The following is a 17,544-nucleotide window of genomic DNA, read 5'->3' as shown; positions in this document are numbered from 1 at the left end:
GTAGTACCGCTCTGGGCCCAGCAGTAGTACCGCGAGGGGGAGTGGTAGTACCGCTTATAGGGGCAAGCGGTAGTACCGCTGGCCAAGCGGTAGTACCGCTCTCTGCGGGGCTGAAGTGGGGGTAACGGTTGGATTGTTCCCCCCACTATATAAGGGGGTCTTCTTCCCCAATGAACCTTATCTTTTGAGCTCGTGTTCTTCCCCCATTGTTGACCTTCTTCGAGCTTGCTAACTCTCAATCCCTCCATGGATTCTTGCTAGTTTTTCAGGGAAAAGAGAGAGGAGATCTAGATCCACATTTCCACCAATCACTTTCTCCTCTATGTGATTGGATCTAGATCTTGGAGTTCTTGGTGTTCTCCTTCTTGTTCTTCCTCTCATTTTCCTCCCTAGCATTAGTTGCTTCGGTGGGATTTGAGAGGGAAGGACTTGGGCACTCCGTGTGCCCTTGCCATTGCATTTGGTGCATCGGTTTGAGTTCTCCACGGTGATACGTGGAAGTTACAAGTTGAGAAGCTTATTACTCTTGGGTGCTTGGTGCCCTTGAGCTTGTTCCTCTTGGGTGCTTGGGCGCCCTAGACGGTTGGTGGTGTTCGGAGCTCAATCATTGTGGTGTAAAGCTCCGGGCAAGCGTCGGGGTCTCCAATTAGGTTGTGGAGATCGCCCCGAGCAATTTGACGGGTTCCGGTGACCGCCCCCAAGGGTTGCCAAAGTGTACGGGTTCGATGACCGCCCCCAAGGGTTGCCATTTGTACGGGTTCGGTGACCGCCCTCAAGGGTCCCTTAGTGGAATCACGACATCTTGCATTGTGCGAGGGTGTGAGGAGATTACGGTGGCCCTAGTGGCTTCTTGGGGAGCATTGTGCCTCCACACCGCTCCAAACGGAGATTAGCATCCGCAAGGGTGTGAACTTCGGGATACATCGTCGTCTCCGCGTGTCTCGGTTATCTCTTACCCGAACCCTTTACTTATGCACTTTACTTTGTGATAGCCATATTGTTTCTTGTCGTATATCTTGCTATCACTTAGTTGTTTATCTTGCTTAGCATAAGTTGTTGGTGCACATAGGTGAGCCTAGTTGTTGGTGCACTTAGTTGTTTATCTTGCTTAGCATAAGTTGTTGGTGCACATAGGTGAGCCTAGTTGTTGTAGGTGCGCCTATTCACCACCCCCCCCCCCTCTAGGCGACATCCACGATCTTTCACCAGGGCCGGATCTATATTGGGCGGGGCCCTTGGCCAAGTAAATGGTATGGGCCCTAAGTCTAATGTATATGTACACATATCTAAAAAATAAACATATATGTATGTAGTTTTGCTTATAAAATAGTAAACGTAACATCAAACCACACATTGTAGTCTTAAAATATAACAAGTAGTATTTGCCGCGAATTTGATTACCTTAAATAAAAAATAATTCCAATGAGTCCAATGACAATAATGCGTCAATGCTTCATAAAAAAGCTTCTCCGGGCATTTCTAGATGCAAAATCATTGATTATAATCTCAAGATCAATTTTATCCAAGATATCCTTCTCAATGCAACATGTAGCCAAGCCATTCAATCTGTCTTGTAACATAGTTGACCTCAAACAATTCTTCAATAGTTTCAGTTTAGAGAAACTTCTTTCAGCTGAGGCTACAGTCACAGGTATAGTCAAGAGGATCCGATAGGCAACTGATACATTTGGATAGCAATTTGCAGCGGTAACAAACTGAAGAATCTCAAGTGCTGACATCAAAGCATCTGGCAAGGTTAGTTGCAATACTTTTAACTCGGAGAAAAAATCATCAAGATCAACATCTCGCGACTTCTTATGAGTAAAAGCTTTTGCAAAAGTGGTGCATGATTTGCGTAGACTACTTTCATCCAAAGACTTCAGATTATTTGAGTTGAATAAGAAACCAAACAAATCTTCAAATGCCTTCAGCTGATCAAATCGACTAGACAATGAAGCAATTGCGGTGTCAACAATGACAAGAAAGTATGTAACTCTGAAGGATTCAATAGCTGACAGTTGTAGATCTTCATCTTCATCATTGATTTCATCAAAATGCTTCTTCCTTTTACTTTTACGTTTTGTACGAAATTGGGGCTCTATGCCCATATCCAACGCAATGGCTTTGGCACTTTCAATACTAGAATTGAAGCCTTCATCTCTATACTTCTGAAAATATGACTTGACCCCATCAATGTGTTTTAGAGTAGCATCGATGGACACCATTTTTTCTTGTAACATTTTGCTCACCATATTAATAGAAAATAGTATGTCATGCCAAATAATCATACCAACTAAAGTCTCAAATTTCCCAAGTGCTTTGAACAAAGATTGAGCATCACTTACTGTAGCTGGATCATTATCCTCCCTAGCAGTCTTCTCCAACTCCTTCAAAGCTGATCTTACTTGGGAAGTTTGGTACCTTATAGGTTGCACACTCTTTATTCGGCTCTCCCAACGAGTATCAGACAAAGGTTTGAGAGTCAGACCTGGAACATTATCAAGCAAAATCTTCCACCTTTTAGTAGAACGTGCAAACAGTACATATATACGCTGGATAATACCGAAGAATGAAATGGCATGTTCGCAAGATTTTGCCATATCACAAAGAGTGAGATTCAAACTATGACACGCACATGGCATATATAATGCTTTGGGATTAACTTCAAGCAAGCGATTCTGAACACCTTGATTTTTTCCCTTCATGTTAGAACCATTGTCATAACCTTGCCCTCTTACATCAGCAACGTCCAGATCAAGAGAGTCCAATGTATCCATCACCACATTAAAAAGCCCTAATCCTGATGTATCATGAACCTTTAAAAACTCTAGGAAAAACTCCTCAGACTCTTGGAATGTTACTTGACATATTCACACAACGCACAATTAGGGCGATCAGAGATTCGGAGACACCGGAGCGATCGTCGGAGCCTCAGAGTGTCGGAGACAGGGGCGATAGGACTTAGGAGCCAGAGCCCAGACGCAAGCGCAGGCCCTGGCGATCGAATCCTGGTTCCTGGATCGGAGATTCGGAGGCTGGAGGCGATCGCCGATCGGCGACTCGGCGAAGATGACTGATGACGCTGGAGTCTGGACTCTGGGTACGAGGACCAGTCCAGCCTCGAGGAGTCGACTCGTCGCGACTCGCGATCTCCGCTCCTGTCGAGGCGTGGAGCGCCTACGTGCTGGACTGCCGGGCCGGCCGGCCGGGCCAAGGCTTCTATTTTTTTTAGATGTATAGTAATATATATATATAAGGGTATACAAAATTATGGGCCCCTGGCCGCCGCACCAGGCCGCATAGGCCCAGATCCGGCCCTGCGCGAGTCAAGGGCCCGTTCGACCCGTTGGGTTCGTACGGGAGAGAGATCAACCTAACACAAAAGGCAAGCCAAATCCCACTCTACCGAAGTACAAACAAACGCTATCGATCCGGAGTCAATCAAATCTTACACGCGCCCCGCAGAGGACGCAGCACAGCCTAGTTCACTTCACACAACAACGGAGCAGAGGTGACAGAATGCGAAAGCCAAGAATGAATTGCCTGGAGACAGCAGCAGACCCTGAATCCCCGACCCACGGGCACGGGACACCATCACGGACGGAGACCCACCCTCGGGACGGGGCGCCGTGCGCCGGCCGGCGGTCGGAGGAAGCCGCTGTTCTAGGTTGCATCAAGGTGCCACTTCATGCCTGACGGAGGTGCAGGTCCGGCGGCACCCGGAGGTACTCGGAGCTCTGCTCGCCCTTGCTCGCCTCGGTTCTGCCGCCATTGGAGGCTCCGCCGCTCTCGTCCTTCTTGGTGTTGAGGAAGCGGCCGCCGGTGCCCCTCGCCCGCCGCATCGCGTGCTGGTGCCGGGACTCGTGGAGGTAAGGCTGCATGGAGTAGAAAACAGAGGTCGAACACAGGTTCAGGTAGGAAGAACGAGAGGGAGACTGCTTCGCAAACCTTCCTGGCCTTGATCGCCTTCCTCTCGAGCTCGGCCTTGGCGCGCGACTGCCGCCGTCTCAGAATGCCGTGGTACTGCTTGGCGTTCACGTACACGGGCTCCTCCGACACCTCCAGAGGCAGCGGCATGCGAGGGTGGGTCAGCCCGGGTAGCTGGAAGTGAGCCTGCCAGTGCCACAAGAAACGCAGACAGTTCAGGAATGCAGCCAATTCAGGCATACGAGATGGTTTCTGGTACTACTTAAATTGGCATGGAAATATACCACTGCCTGAGCTCCATAGGGACCAACCATGCCTGTGTAGTACGCATCAGGGTACGGGTACGCTGCCGAAGCCTGCACAATGCCAAATTGCCAACATGTCCTTCAGATACAGAATTGCGGCTGCCAGACAGTGCAAATATGTTGCAAGCAGTAACAGAAAACGAAGTTTCCAGGAAGGGAAAGAGTTCATACCATCGGTTGGTTTAGTTCCAGCTGTGAGTATGGTTGTAAATAGTCTGACGCCAATGCAGGCATCCTGGATGTGGCGTGCTGCTTCTCTTCGTCAAAGCTTCCATCTGGCATTCAGAGAACATCAGGGTAGCAAATATCAGGTATGTAAATTGCAGACAAGCTCGTTTCCACTGATAATGACAGTTATTCAGGTGCATAAATTACTGAATATATTTTGTCTCCCTTCTAGTTTACATACTTGTTACATAGTTCACTTATTCTAGTTTACAAGATCAAGATAGGACATGAGTTTCATCATCATTTTGCTGAAGCCATTCTACTCACAAGATCCAAGATTTTGTTAAAAGGAAAACAATACATAGGACAGGAGCAAATCAAGTGCTGCCATGATCTAAATGCTCTTATATTTCTTTACGGAGGGAGTAGTAGACAGGTCAACAAACCTTTAGGTTCCCCTGATCTCGGGGAGTCGTCGTCGCTGCTCTCGGCCCGCGGGTCGTCGTCCACCATCTTCTTCTTCCCCTGCGGCGCGCCGCCGCCGAACGGGTTGCTCGACAGGCTGATCCCCGCCCCGCTTCCCGGCGCCACGACGGCCGGAGAGACGGCCCCGAACCCGGTGCCCGTCCACCAGGGCTGCATCGCCATGCCGGCGGACGGCAGCCCTCTCGGCTCCACCAGGTTGCTCTCGCCCGGCCGTGATCCCATGCCACTCATAGCTTCCTACTGTTTGGTAGCACGGGGCACACAGGTCAACGAAGAAGAAGATGGGTTACAAACACAGAGCATATTCAAAAAACTCAACTTGCCACGCGCCGGATGCTTAGAAGAACATACGGATCATGACGATTAAGAGATCGGTGGAGTTGTACCAGAAACTGAAGCAAGCAATTGCTACCGCTAGTGAACGGGATCAGAGCCCGCCCGGGCCCAAGAAAGACGGGATCGAACCAACCAACAACTTTTCTCCAGGTTTATTACGGCACAGTAGCAGTGTCTGTCAGATTACAATCCATTGGCAGTTTGACACGCACGAACTTGAATCAATCAGTGGAACACTCAGCAGAACAGTAAAAAAACGAGAAGATACTCTAGCTAGAATAGAACTGTAGATACGTCCCAGCTGGACGGGTGCAACCGAGCCGAGGAAAGGAGACGGGAATTCCTCCGGCGCCGCCCGCCGCCGTTGGAGCGAAGCAGAAGCAGATACTATCGTCGCCTCGCCGGTCGAATTCGAGCCCTAATCTGCGGCGGCGCCGGCAACAGCAACCGTGATTCCCATCCCCGCCGCCGGCAACAGCGACGACGCCGCGCAAGCGAGATCCCCGCTCTTCACTCCCCCAACTCAACCCAACCCAACCCGGTGGAATTCATCGGATAAGCCTCGTGCTAACTTATCCGCGGCCGCCACCCCGAAATAGAAACACCGGTCGCCCCGCATCGGAACCGAGGCGCGCGGAAAAGGGCAGGCAAACACCAATCAAAAGAAGCGACGAGACGAGAATAAAAAGGAAACATGGGAGGAAGCAGACGAGAGGCGAGGAGAGGACTGACCACTGGGCGCGGAGGGAGTGAGGCAGGGCGGCTCCCGGCCAATAGGGCGTCTTCCTCCTCTCTCTCCTACCTCGTTCCGAGAATCCCGAGAGGCCGCCGGCCAATCCGTGGCCACAGATGAGATGGATGACAGGGGCGGGCGGGCGGGCTCACTCGCGCAGGCAAGGCAGGGTCGGGCTAAGACGGGATTGGGCGAGGGATAATCGCGGTGGTTAACATGGCTGTTAGCGGGGCGGATGGGTGGACGAGAGCGGAGACGTGTACCGGGGGAAAGGGAAAGGGATCGCCACCGCCACGCGGCCGGTGCGGGCAGCGGAGGTGAGAGTGACGGACGGACGAGGTGGGTGGCGACGGACGGGAGGAGGAGATAATGCTAGACTAAGCAAGGGGGTGGCGGGTTGATTAACTAATTAATTAACTCGATTTTTTTACCGCGGCTGGGTCTCCCCGTAGTACACTAATTAAGCTGGTGTGTTGTGTTAATGCTTGGTCTCCTCCTGCGGTCCGGTGATTAATTAAAGTGTGCGCACTGCTGCCAGGTGGCCCGGAATTGTGCTTACGGGGTTAATGGCCGTCTGGCCCATGCATATATAATATGCATCGCATATGCTCTCCCTTTTTCATTCGATCAAAAAAATCCGGATTGGTTCACTATAAGAAATGAAGAAATAAAATACAAAAAAAAGAGATAGCATCCTGGTGTAAAAGACTATGAAAAAAAAATGCTAGAATCTATCTCCAGGCACATGAACTCCCCGGTCTACTTAAGGCTGGTCACGGTGAGGAGTAACCTAGAACAGTAAAATGCATATATTAATAGGCTATGTTACTATCTTCATAGCAGGTAGTACCATAGGTGTGGTATCATGCAAGCCTTCATTTACTTAAATATAGAATCATTTTGCCATTTAGGGTAAATATTAGTATGTCACGACAAACACCTCTCTCTTCATTACCTACTTGCCACGTAGGTAAGTTTATCTTGGGATGTGTTATGTTAGTAGCTAAGTTACTCCCACTATGACCGCCCCAATAGGCCAGGAGCCCAATTGACAATTTATCATTTCGACATACCCATGTCCTTTCTTGTCACCATGCAAAACCATAATCACCTCACTTTAAAAAAAATCTTTAGCCCATACATCTGTTCAAACAGATAGAGCAATAGTTTCATGTTTCTGACATTTTCCACATTATTCTCCGTAAACAAGATAGTATCGCCAACATACTACAATATAGCTACCCCTCTCTCAATCAAATGTGGTGCAAGTCCCACATTTTGGTCATTCGCCGGTACAAGCTGGACCATTCTATGTGAACAGTTGGCAGCTATATTAAAGAGGAAAGAACACAATGGATCTCAGTGCCTCCCTCCTTTAGACTAGCCACAATGGGTAGTAACATAGACTGTTACTAGTCTATGTTACTACCCATTGTGGGTAGTCTTAAAGCTACCAAAATCACACATGCATCTTGGGAGAATTCATAGTAGATATATTGGGAGTGCTTCTTATATACCCCTTCGTTCCTAAATATTTGTCTTTCTAGACATTTCAACAAGTGACTACATACGAAGCAAAATGAGTGAATCTACACTCTAAAATATGTCTACATACATCCGTATGTTGTAGTCCATTTGAAATGTATGAGTATAGAAAGACAAATATTTGGGAACGGAGCGAGTACATCTCATGAATAAATTCCATTGTGAAGCTGACACAAACTAGTAACACAAGGAACCATTATCCAAGTAGCTAGAGTTTGCAGGCTCGCGAACTTATTCTTATGAGTGACATAAGAACGTCATGGTATTACGGTCTTCTTTAAGGTGTAGAGAAAGTGTTTGAGCTTTATTTTTTATTTTTTTGCGGGACGAAAGTGTTCGAGCTTATCAACAAGCCTAATGCTACGTAGGAATCGTGCCCTTTTATTACTTTACCCAAGGAGCCACGTCCACTGAACGGAATTTTGGTACTACTACATACAATACTACTATATGGTGGGTAGTTGGAGTTAATTTAGTAGTGCGCGAATAATCCACTCCGAGTCCAATACGGAGCGTACACAAGGGCGAACCAAAAGCAGAACAAGTTGGGTAGAAAGTTGCCCCCTCCGCATCATCTCATCTCATATCGCGCATGAAATCGACGATCTCATCCCTACAGTACGTACACCCAAGGCGAAGGGCATGTCGGCCAGCAGACAGGGAGGAGGCCACCTAGAAAACCGTTGCAGTCGGGTGGGCGCGGCCTGGCCCGGGCTCCCATGCCCATGCATGGCCGGCCGGCCTTGTCGACCGCCGTGATCTACCGCTTGCCTGTGAACAGTGAGGCCGCCCGTTTTGGTTAAAGGGTGATCCGCCGAAAGAGGCAGGGCAATCACCTCGTGAACGGCGATGATGGCGCTCGTGCGAGGTCCCCCCGGCGGCACGGCCGGATCTACTGCCTACCAACGGCGCGCGCAGGCAGGCAGCAGCGCGCACCCGCCCTCCATCGCCAGGCCATGGGTGGCACCCCGGCCAGTCGTCATTACGCGTGCGGGCACGCGCCACGCAGCGGCGGGGCCCGCGATCGACGGGGACGCCCCAGCGAATCGCGCACCGCCCGGGCCACGTACGTACGTACGTCCGTCCGTCCTCGGAGCCGGCGGGGACCGCGCGCGAGCGAGGAGACGTGGCCCGGCTCGCGACGGTAGGTGGAGGTGGAGCGGGCGCGACGGCGACGGGCGCGCGATCGGTGACGCGAGCCGGCCAGCGTCAGCATCCGCGGAGTAATTTAGTCGAGCAGCGGCCAGCGCGCGAGCGAGAGGGAGAGAGACGAGGGCTTTGTCGCGGCGCTGTGTGTCTTGCGGCGAGGTGGCAGCTCGGGTTCCGGGGGGCACCGCGGCACCGGGACTCCTGGAGATGGCACCTAGCCGAGCCTCTGACGTGCCGCAGTTGGCCCCTCGGCTCGGCTTGGAGTAGTGCACAGCACGTATGGATCATTTGGTCAGAGGCTACAGGTTATAATACGTAGAGAAGAAGAAACTTAAATTAGGGCACGCTACAGGACAGAAGCAGTGCGTGCGATGCGGGCACGGGGTCAGTGGCTTTGGCATCTGCGATGAGTGACGGGCGGCATCGATGAGTCAGTTTCCTACTATCAAAACGGGATAGTCTTCTCTTCTCGGACGTGGAGTATGTGATCACGAGCTCACAGGAGCTCCGTATCACATCCGTCCAGAACAGCTTCATGATTCGGCGAATTGAATGAAGGTGGCAGGCTGCGGGTCCACATGGGACGGGAAAAATTCTGATATACGTCGCTATACTCACCTGACTGATGGGCCCTGGCTTGCACGGACGTTTGCACGGCGTGAACGGAGAGAGCCCGAGCCGTGGCTTGAGACGTCGCCGGCGTCCTGATCCGTGGATCAGGTCCGGTGCTTTTCGGTAGCGTCGGCAGTCCACGCAGTAAATGCAGAAAGTGGGCCGCTGGGGGGGAGGCTGTGAAGTGGATCTTGCATTCTTCCCAGGCGGCGAAGTAGTGGGAAATCTCCTGCAGCAAAAGGGGATTGCGCGGTCCAGCGAGTTCGCAGGTGCTCCGACGGCCATAGAGTCTTGATGCAGCCGATAAACAGGTTCAAATCTGCTCGCTGAACCTCCCTTTTGCATGGTTTGGATCCGGTTTTCTGCGCTGACTCTGATTCTGTCAGCCGCAAAAATTGTGTGGGTGAACTAGAACACTGCTAGAGGAGGTTAACGATAACAGCATCACCATGGAGCCTGTATGATTCCGGTCATTGCGCCGGCGAAGGTTGACCTGCCAGCACCGGCGGCTTCAAGTGCAGACGGCCAAATCTGTCGTGACGGCGCCACTGCAGAGCCTGCAAGTGCATATAAGGCTCAAGGTTCAGAGCACTCCATAGAGCAAGTGGATGCAAAAACTCTGGGATGGACACAAAGGTATGAAGATTGCAACTAAAGGAATGTTCATTGTGCGTTTAAAAAATCAGGGGTGTCCTAGCTATCAAATAAAACAGAATTCGCTAGGTTCATTTCAGATGGTTAACTTATTTGTATGCAAAGAGCGATTAGTGCATATCCTGTTGGGGAACGTAGTAATTTCAAAAAAATTCTACGCACACGCAAGATCATGGTGATGCATAGCAACGAGAGGGGAGAGTGTTGTCCACGTACCCTCGTAGACCGATAGCGGAAGCGTTTAACACAACGCGGTTGATGTAGTCGTACGTCTTCACGATCCGACCGATCAAGTACCGAACGCACGGCACCTCCGAGTTCAGCACACGTTCAGCTCGATGACGTCCCTCGAACTCCGATCCAGCCGAGTGTTGAGGGAGAGTTTCGTCAGCACGACGGCGTGGTGACAATGTTGATGTTCTACCGACGCAGGGCTTCGCCTAAGCACCGCTACGATATTATCGAGGTGTAATATGGTGGAGGGGGACACCGCACACGGCTAAGAGATCAATGATCAATTGTTGTGTCTATGGGGTGCCCCCCTGCCCCCGTATATAAAGGAGCAAGGGGGGAGGCGGCCGGCCTAGGAGGAGGCGCGCCAAGGGGGGAGTCCTACTCCCACCGGGAGTAGGACTCCTCCTTTCCTTGTTGGAGTAGGAAAAGGGAAGGGAGAAGGAGAAACAAGGAAGGGGGTGCCCCCCCTCTCTGGTCCAATTCGGACTAGTCCATGGGGAGGGGTGCGGCCACCCTTTGGGGCCTTTCTCTCCTTTCCCGTATGGCCCATTAAGGCCCAATACGAATTCCCGTAACTCTCCGGTACTCCGAAAAATACCCGAATCACTCGGAACCTTTCCGATGTCCGAATATAGTCGTCCAATATATCGATCTTTACGTCTCGACCATTTCGAGACTCCTCGTCAAGTCCCTGATCTCATCCGGGACTCCGAACTCCTTCGGTACATCAAAACACATAAACTCATAATATAACCGTCATCTAACTTTAAGCGTGCGGACCCTATGGGTTCGAGAACTATGTAGACATGATCGAGACACCTCTCCGGTCAATAACCAATAGCGGAACCTGGATGCTCATATTGGCTCCCACATATTCTACGAAGATCTTTATCGGTCAGACCGCATAACAACATACGTTGTTCCCTTTGTCATCGGTATGTTACTTGCCCGAGATTCGATCGTCGGTATCTCAATACCTAGTTCAATCTCGTTACCGGCAAGTCTCTTTACTCGTTCCGTAATACATCATCCCGCAACTAACTCATTAGTTACAATGCTTGCAAGGCTTATAGTGATGTGCATTACTGAGTGGGCCCAGAGATACCTCTCCGACAATCGGAGTGACAAATCCTAATCTCAAAATACGCCAACCCAACAAGTACCTTTGGAAACACCTGTAGAGCACCTTTATAATCACCCAGTTACGTTGTGACGTTTGGTAGCACACAAAGTGTTCCTCCGGTAAACGGGAGTTGCATAATCTCATAGTCATAGGAACATGTCTAAGTCATGAAGAAAGCAATAGCAACATACTAAACGATCGAGTGCTAAGCTAACGGAATGGGTCAAGTCAATCACATCATTCTCCTAATGATGTGATCCCGTTAATCAAATGACAACTCATGTCTATGGCTAGGAAACATAACCATCTTTGATCAACGAGCTAGTCAAGTAGAGGCATACTAGTGACACTCTGTTTGTCTATGTATTCACACATGTATCAAGTTTCCAGTTAATACAATTCTAGCATGAATAATAAACATTTATCATGATATAAGGAAATAAATAATAACTTTATTATTGCCTCTAGGGCATATTTCCTTCAGTCTCCCACTTGCACTAGAGTCAATAATCTAGTTCACATCGCCATGTGATTTAACATCAATAGTTCACATCACCATGTGATTAACACCCATAGTTCACATCGTCATGTGACCAACACCCAAAGGGTTTACTAGAGTCAGTAATCTAGTTCACATCGCTATGTGATTAACACCCAAAGAGTACTAAGGTGTGATCATGTTTTGCTTGTGAGATAATTTTAGTCAACGGGTCTGTCACATTCAGATCCGTAAGTATTTTACAAATTTCTATGTCTACAATGCTCTGCCCGGAGCTACTCTAGCTAATTGCTCCCTCTTTTAATATGTATCTAGACCGAGACTTAGAGTCATCTAGATTAGTGTCAAAACTTGCATCGACATAACCCTTTACGACGAACCTAGGTAGTGGGCCATCTGGATAACTGACGGGGTAAAAGAGATAGCATCTAGGTAGTGGGCCATGGGCCATAATAAAAAATGGAATACATAAGTTATAACTGTACCTATATCTCCTGTGGCGCTCGTCACGAGAGAAACTGGTGATATAGATACCGAGAGCACTGCTGCTCGGGATCACAACAACACTTTCGTCTCTTCTCTTCTTTCCTACTCCTACAGTCCTACTCATCGCAGTGAAGCTCTTGGAGAAGAAATAGGGGCCTGTTTTAGCGTGGGATGAATGGCCGACAGTCTTCTACAAGTTGGGTCTGCTGCTGCTGATTACTCTAATCAGCCGGGATCTGAACACGGCCATGCTCTATGATCATTCTACTCCACAGCACACACAAATAATGCTTTGGGAATTGGGTGTGTTGGCATCTGAAATAAGGCGTGCTGCCAGACGAGTCCAAACACAAGTCTAGTGTTCATGCTCCCTCCGTATATGGAGCCGGGACAGTTTTGTCACTTGCAGCCGCATCCATCTGACGAATATGCTGCCTCCGTGTCACAATGCTTGTCGTTTAGGCCATGACGTGGCCTCCGGCTTGATATTTCAACTATATCAAACTGTTCGCAAGCACCGAAATGCTTTTGACGAGTCTTGTAAGGGCATCTTCAAGGGCGACCCGTAAATTCCCCCTGCATCCGTTCACGAACACGGATGCCGCCATCCAGCGCTAGTTGCATACATTACCAACTGTTTTTCAACAAACCTGATGAAATTCATGCAAACTCGGCCGGATTTCATATAAACATGACGGATTTCATACAAACCACACGAAAACGGTTACATCTTGGACATTTTTTCAACTAAAAACGAAACCGGACTATGGAGTGGTGTGATTTTTGCCCGAGTGGAGTGGGGCCGAACGATGCGGTGGCTTTTATGCCGGAGAAGTGCTCTTCCGGCTCGTCGGATGCCATCGAAAAAGTGGAGAAAATTTTGGAAGGAGGAGATGGGGAACGGCGGAGTGATGGGATTCATGCCTCACGTCTGGCCTCATTTAAATAGAGGGCGGACAGGAGGAGCTTGCCGGTGTTACGTTTAATGCCTGGGCGGTAGAAAAACTCTTCGCGTTGAGAGGGAAAGGAATCCCGGGCATGGAGGGCAAATAATCAAGGAGGGTTGCAGGGCGTGTGTCACTCGACAAGGAAAGAAATCGGCAAATTGTCGGGCAGGCAAGATATGCGCGACAAACCTTGTAATTAGCGCGATATTAGCGATTTGGGGCCCCACTTTTTTGGGGCCCTGTGTGATCGCACACCCTCGTCGACGGCACGGGTTTTCAATGTGGAGCGGCGCGCTCTACAGCAGCATGAATGTGTGTAGCTTGGCGACGGGCCGGACGTGCCCGGACGGGAGGGGGTTGGTGGGCCGGGGCGGTCAGAAGCGGGTGTGACAACGGTTCGGACTCCCGCAGAGCTCCCCACGTTTGTCTTTGGTTTACGAAAGAAAACGCGTCCAGACCGCGCCATGGACCGATACAGGACCGCGTTGTGGCTTGTCCGGGCTGATGCGGCAGGTTCTGGGGTCGGCGTTGGAGATTACCTAACATCCCATTAACAATGTTCATATTTATTTTCAAGGTTACGTACAGACAAACAAATGCATCAATAGCATAGAAGAAGAAAGGCCAATGTGGCCAGCACAACACAAACCGCTACAACACCTTCATCACAGCGAGGACCCCTCGACAACTGCACGCGGACTATTCACTCACACAAATTCCATTCAAAGCAGAGATCTGAAAGAGCCTCACCATCCGCCAATCCCTTGCCCCCACCTGTATTTGCCAATAAAACACTTTGCTTCGCCGGTGACGCATTGTTGGAAACGACCTAATTCCGATGTCCGAAGCAGCCTGAGAGGCTGAGACTAGCCACGGTAGTAACATAGAGTAGTAACATGGATAATGTTACTACTCTACTATGTTACTATCTCTATAGTGGAGAGTAGCATATGTGTGGTAACATGCAACACTTCATTTATTAGACAATAGACTCATCTTGCTTTGATATGTGTGATGTTACTCATACTAATAGTAACTAGCTATGTTACTACATGCCTCTCTTTCTTCATTTATTGCTTGCCACATCATCTTTTTTATCTAGATATGTGTGATATCACTACCTATATTACTCCCATTGTGGGTAGTCTGAAAGTGAGTAAAATGACCGTATGAATGTCACTCGAGAGATCTCCTGAGATGTCCACCAATCAACGGCGTCGGTGTTTTTTGGCTCCGACATCCATTCCGCCATACCACGCCCCGACAGAACCACCTCCCAAACCTTGTGAGAGAAGATGCATCCCATCGCCCAAGTGTTGTATTATCTTAGGCACAAATGTTGATATTTCGTTATACTTTCAGGACCAGGGCATGCATGATTTCCTTCTTTTTTGAGAAACAATCATGCACAATTTCCGGGGAGCAACTAGTTAACAAGCGCTCTTTCGGGAGCCTCGCAACGATCAGCGCCACTTGGCGCGCTCTCAGCCATTCGCCATGTGTCGCACGCGTATTCGGCTTTTGAAACGGTTTTTTTTCGGGTTTTTTTTTGACATTTTGGTTTTCCTCCGGTCTTTCTTAGCTTTTCGATCAACAAAATTTCAAAAAAAAAATCGCGAAAAAACGCGCTTTCTTTTTCTTTTCTTTCGCGAAAGTCACGGTTTTTCTTCCGCAAGAGGCACGGTTGTGCTTTATCGAGAGTCACAGCCGTGCCTTTCGGAAACAAAAAAAACGCGTTTTCTGATATTTTTTTTCGCGAGAGTCACGGTTTTGCTTCCGCGAGAGCACGGTTGTGCTTTCACGAGAGTCACGGCCGTGCCTCTCGAAAAGGGAAAAACAAAACGCGTTTTCTGCTTTTTTTTTCTTTCGTGAGAGTCACGGTTTTGCTTCCGCGAGAGTCACGGCCGTGCCTTTCGGAAACGGAAAAAAGGTGTTTTCTGTTTTTTTTTCCTTCCACGAGAGGCACGGTAGTGATTTCACGAGAGGCACGGGCGTGCCTCTTTCTGAAAGGAAAAAAACCGTGCTCCCGGTTCGGTTTTTTCGCCTGGTTTTTTTCGTCCGGTTTTTTTCGTGAAAAAAAAGTTTGTCAAAACCTATCAACATGGGATCTAGTTTTGAAGATCTCGACGCGAGGAATCCAATGGTGAAAACGGTTCGAGATTTGGACGCACGGTTTAAGAGATAAAATGTTTTGAATAAATGAATCTAGAAAAAAGAGAAAACTCCCAGGTTGCGACAAGTGGCGCGCTGCATGTGCGTCACTTGTTGCGACCTGGGAAAGTGGATTGTTCTTTGCAACGAGTACTCCTTAATTAATGATTTCGCGATTTCCGAACGGCCTTCGTAACTATGCTTGGGCCATCACCCACCAGCCCATCGCTTATTCCTAGAAAATACGATCAAACTATACAAAGGAGGCGGTGCTATGTCACAATGCTACTCGCTAACACGGGATAGAGTGGGGCCCATTAGGGCAGAGCTTTTCGAGCGAGAGGTTTACGGGAAAATCGACATCCTTGAAAGTTTACACTGCAGTTTCGAGAATCTTTTAGGCCGGTTTTGAAAGCGTCCTTGCAGGTTTTCTTTCTGTTTTTTTTCTCGGACGTTTTTTCCAGTTTTTTGCTTGATTTTTTTCTTCTTTTTTTTTCATTTTTTGGTTTCCGATTTTAAATTTCATTTTTTTTCAAAAGTCATTAAAATTTTCAAAATAGTTAACTCTTTTAAAATTCGTGTTTTTTTTGAATTTCCAAACATTTTCCTAAATAGCAACTATTTTCAAATTCAGGATTATTTATTCAAATGCATGAACCATTTTTGTATTCAATTATTTCAAACTGGAAAATATTTTTGAATTCATGAATAGTTTTCCAAAAATGATTTGGTGAACTTGTTCGAATTCAACAACATATATAACATTCATGAACTTTTTCCAAATCCCGTGCAAAAAAGTTTACCTTTGTTTCAAATTCATGAACTTTTTTCGAATTTGTTGCTTTTTAATTCATTAACTTTTAAAACAATTATGGATCTTTAAAAAAATATTTAATCAAATTCGTGCAGAAGTTTAAAATTAGAAATGAGGCTGACCGGAATAAAAAATGAAGTAAAAAAGAACTTTTTCCTTAGTTGAGAAGGAAAAAAGAACTAAACTCACACGTGCTTGCGCTGGCTCTCGCACCTGCAGTGGCGAACTGCCCCTGCTTGTCGGGCACCCCTATATCTCGCTTGTAGCGAGACTTAAGGAACCATCGCGTGACGAGCCGCGCCAGATGGCCGATCCAGTTGCGCAGGAGGCCACAGCCTAGTTTTTCTTTTCTTTCTTTTTTAGTTTTTTTATAGATCCAAATTTACTAAAAAAATCTATTACAAGCAAACGTGACATAAAAATATTTGGAAAAAAATGTTAACCGGGCGTTCAAAAAATGTTAAATGTGTATAGAAAAAATGTTTCTCGTGTATACGAAACAATATACAATGCGTGTCAAAAAAGTTGATCATGTATTTTTAAAATGTTAATCAAGCATTTCAAAAACTGGTAAACAAGCCTTTGGAAAATGTCAATCAAGCATTCTAAATGTGGATAGAATTTTTTTAGAAAAATGTATTAAACATATTATTGTTGCATTTAAAAAATATTAATTATTAATTGGGCATTTCAAAAATGTTAAATGTGTACAAAAAATGTTGACATGTATTACAATAATCTTGTATTCTCATAAGTATTAACCATTTGCAAAAATGTGAAGAGTTTATAAAAAACTTGCCACATTAGTAATGTATTTTAACAAGGTTAATCATGCATTTGTGAAAATGTGTATAGAAAAAATGTTGACTATGTATTAAAAAGGTTAATCTTGTATTTGAAAAAATGTTATGCAAGAAACTGAGAAATGTTTAAAATGTGTATAGACAAAATGTTGGTCGTGTACACAAAAAATGATAAACTTGTATTTGAAACATGTTGAACAAAAATCATGTTGACGTATACGAAAAATGTAGAATGAAAACAAGAATAAACTAAGAAAAACGAAAAACCAATGAAACCCTAAAGCACAAAGGAAAGCAAAGGAAAAAATTCAATGTAAACAAGTAAAAAAAAAGTAGAAACAAAGTGAAAATCAATAAAGGAACCGATGATAGTCAACAAAAAACTAGGAAAAATGATGAAACCCAATAACTACAAAAAAAGAAAAGGGAAAGAAAACAAAACAAAGAAAACCGATGAAAAGCCAGAAAGAAACAAACAAAACCAATGAAAAAAGAAACAACCAAAACCAATGGAAAAAAGAAACAAAAATGTAAAAGTTAGTGGTAACCGAGAAAGAAAAGAAAAACCCAGA

General features: G+C 47.2%; 2 protein-coding genes across 2 annotated transcripts; both read right to left on the bottom strand.

Annotated features, from left to right (window-relative positions):
* Positions 1 to 1,445: 1,445 nt before the first annotated feature.
* LOC109742594 (uncharacterized) lies at positions 1,446 to 2,777 on the bottom strand. The gene has a single exon (XM_020301696.3). The coding sequence runs from the start codon at positions 2,775 to 2,777 to the stop codon at positions 1,446 to 1,448; it is 1,332 nt and encodes a 443-aa protein (XP_020157285.3).
* A 601-nt stretch (positions 2,778 to 3,378) lies between these two features.
* LOC109742615 (nuclear transcription factor Y subunit A-1) lies at positions 3,379 to 6,138 on the bottom strand. Its single transcript, XM_020301714.4, has 6 exons — positions 5,955 to 6,138; positions 4,847 to 5,126; positions 4,404 to 4,507; positions 4,212 to 4,283; positions 3,949 to 4,113; positions 3,379 to 3,875 (listed from the first exon to the last, which is right to left on the bottom strand). The coding sequence occupies exons 2-6, from the start codon at positions 5,115 to 5,117 to the stop codon at positions 3,687 to 3,689; spliced, it is 801 nt and encodes a 266-aa protein (XP_020157303.1). The 5' UTR covers positions 5,118 to 5,126; positions 5,955 to 6,138; the 3' UTR covers positions 3,379 to 3,686.
* Between the last annotated feature and the right edge of the window lie 11,406 nt (positions 6,139 to 17,544).

The sequence above is a fragment of the Aegilops tauschii genome, chromosome 4 (genome assembly GCF_002575655.3).
Source record: "Aegilops tauschii subsp. strangulata cultivar AL8/78 chromosome 4, Aet v6.0, whole genome shotgun sequence".
Lineage (NCBI taxonomy): Eukaryota > Viridiplantae > Streptophyta > Magnoliopsida > Poales > Poaceae > Aegilops > Aegilops tauschii.
Note: the sequence above shows the minus strand (reverse complement) of the source record. Positions and strands in the feature narration are given on the sequence as shown.

Excerpts from the sequence above, each read along its gene's own strand:
- LOC109742594 (XM_020301696.3), bottom strand. The coding sequence starts at position 2,777 with ATGGATACATTGGACTCTCTTGATCTGGACGTTGCTGATGTAAGAGGG.
- LOC109742615 (XM_020301714.4), bottom strand. The coding sequence starts at position 5,117 with ATGAGTGGCATGGGATCACGGCCGGGCGAGAGCAACCTGGTGGAGCCG. Across the intron at positions 4,508-4,846 it reads GAGATCAGGGGAACCTAAAG|ATGGAAGCTTTGACGAAGAG; the intron begins GTTTGTTGACCT and ends TCTGAATGCCAG. Across the intron at positions 4,114-4,211 it reads CCTATGGAGCTCAGGCAGTG|GCTCACTTCCAGCTACCCGG; the intron begins GTATATTTCCAT and ends TGGCACTGGCAG.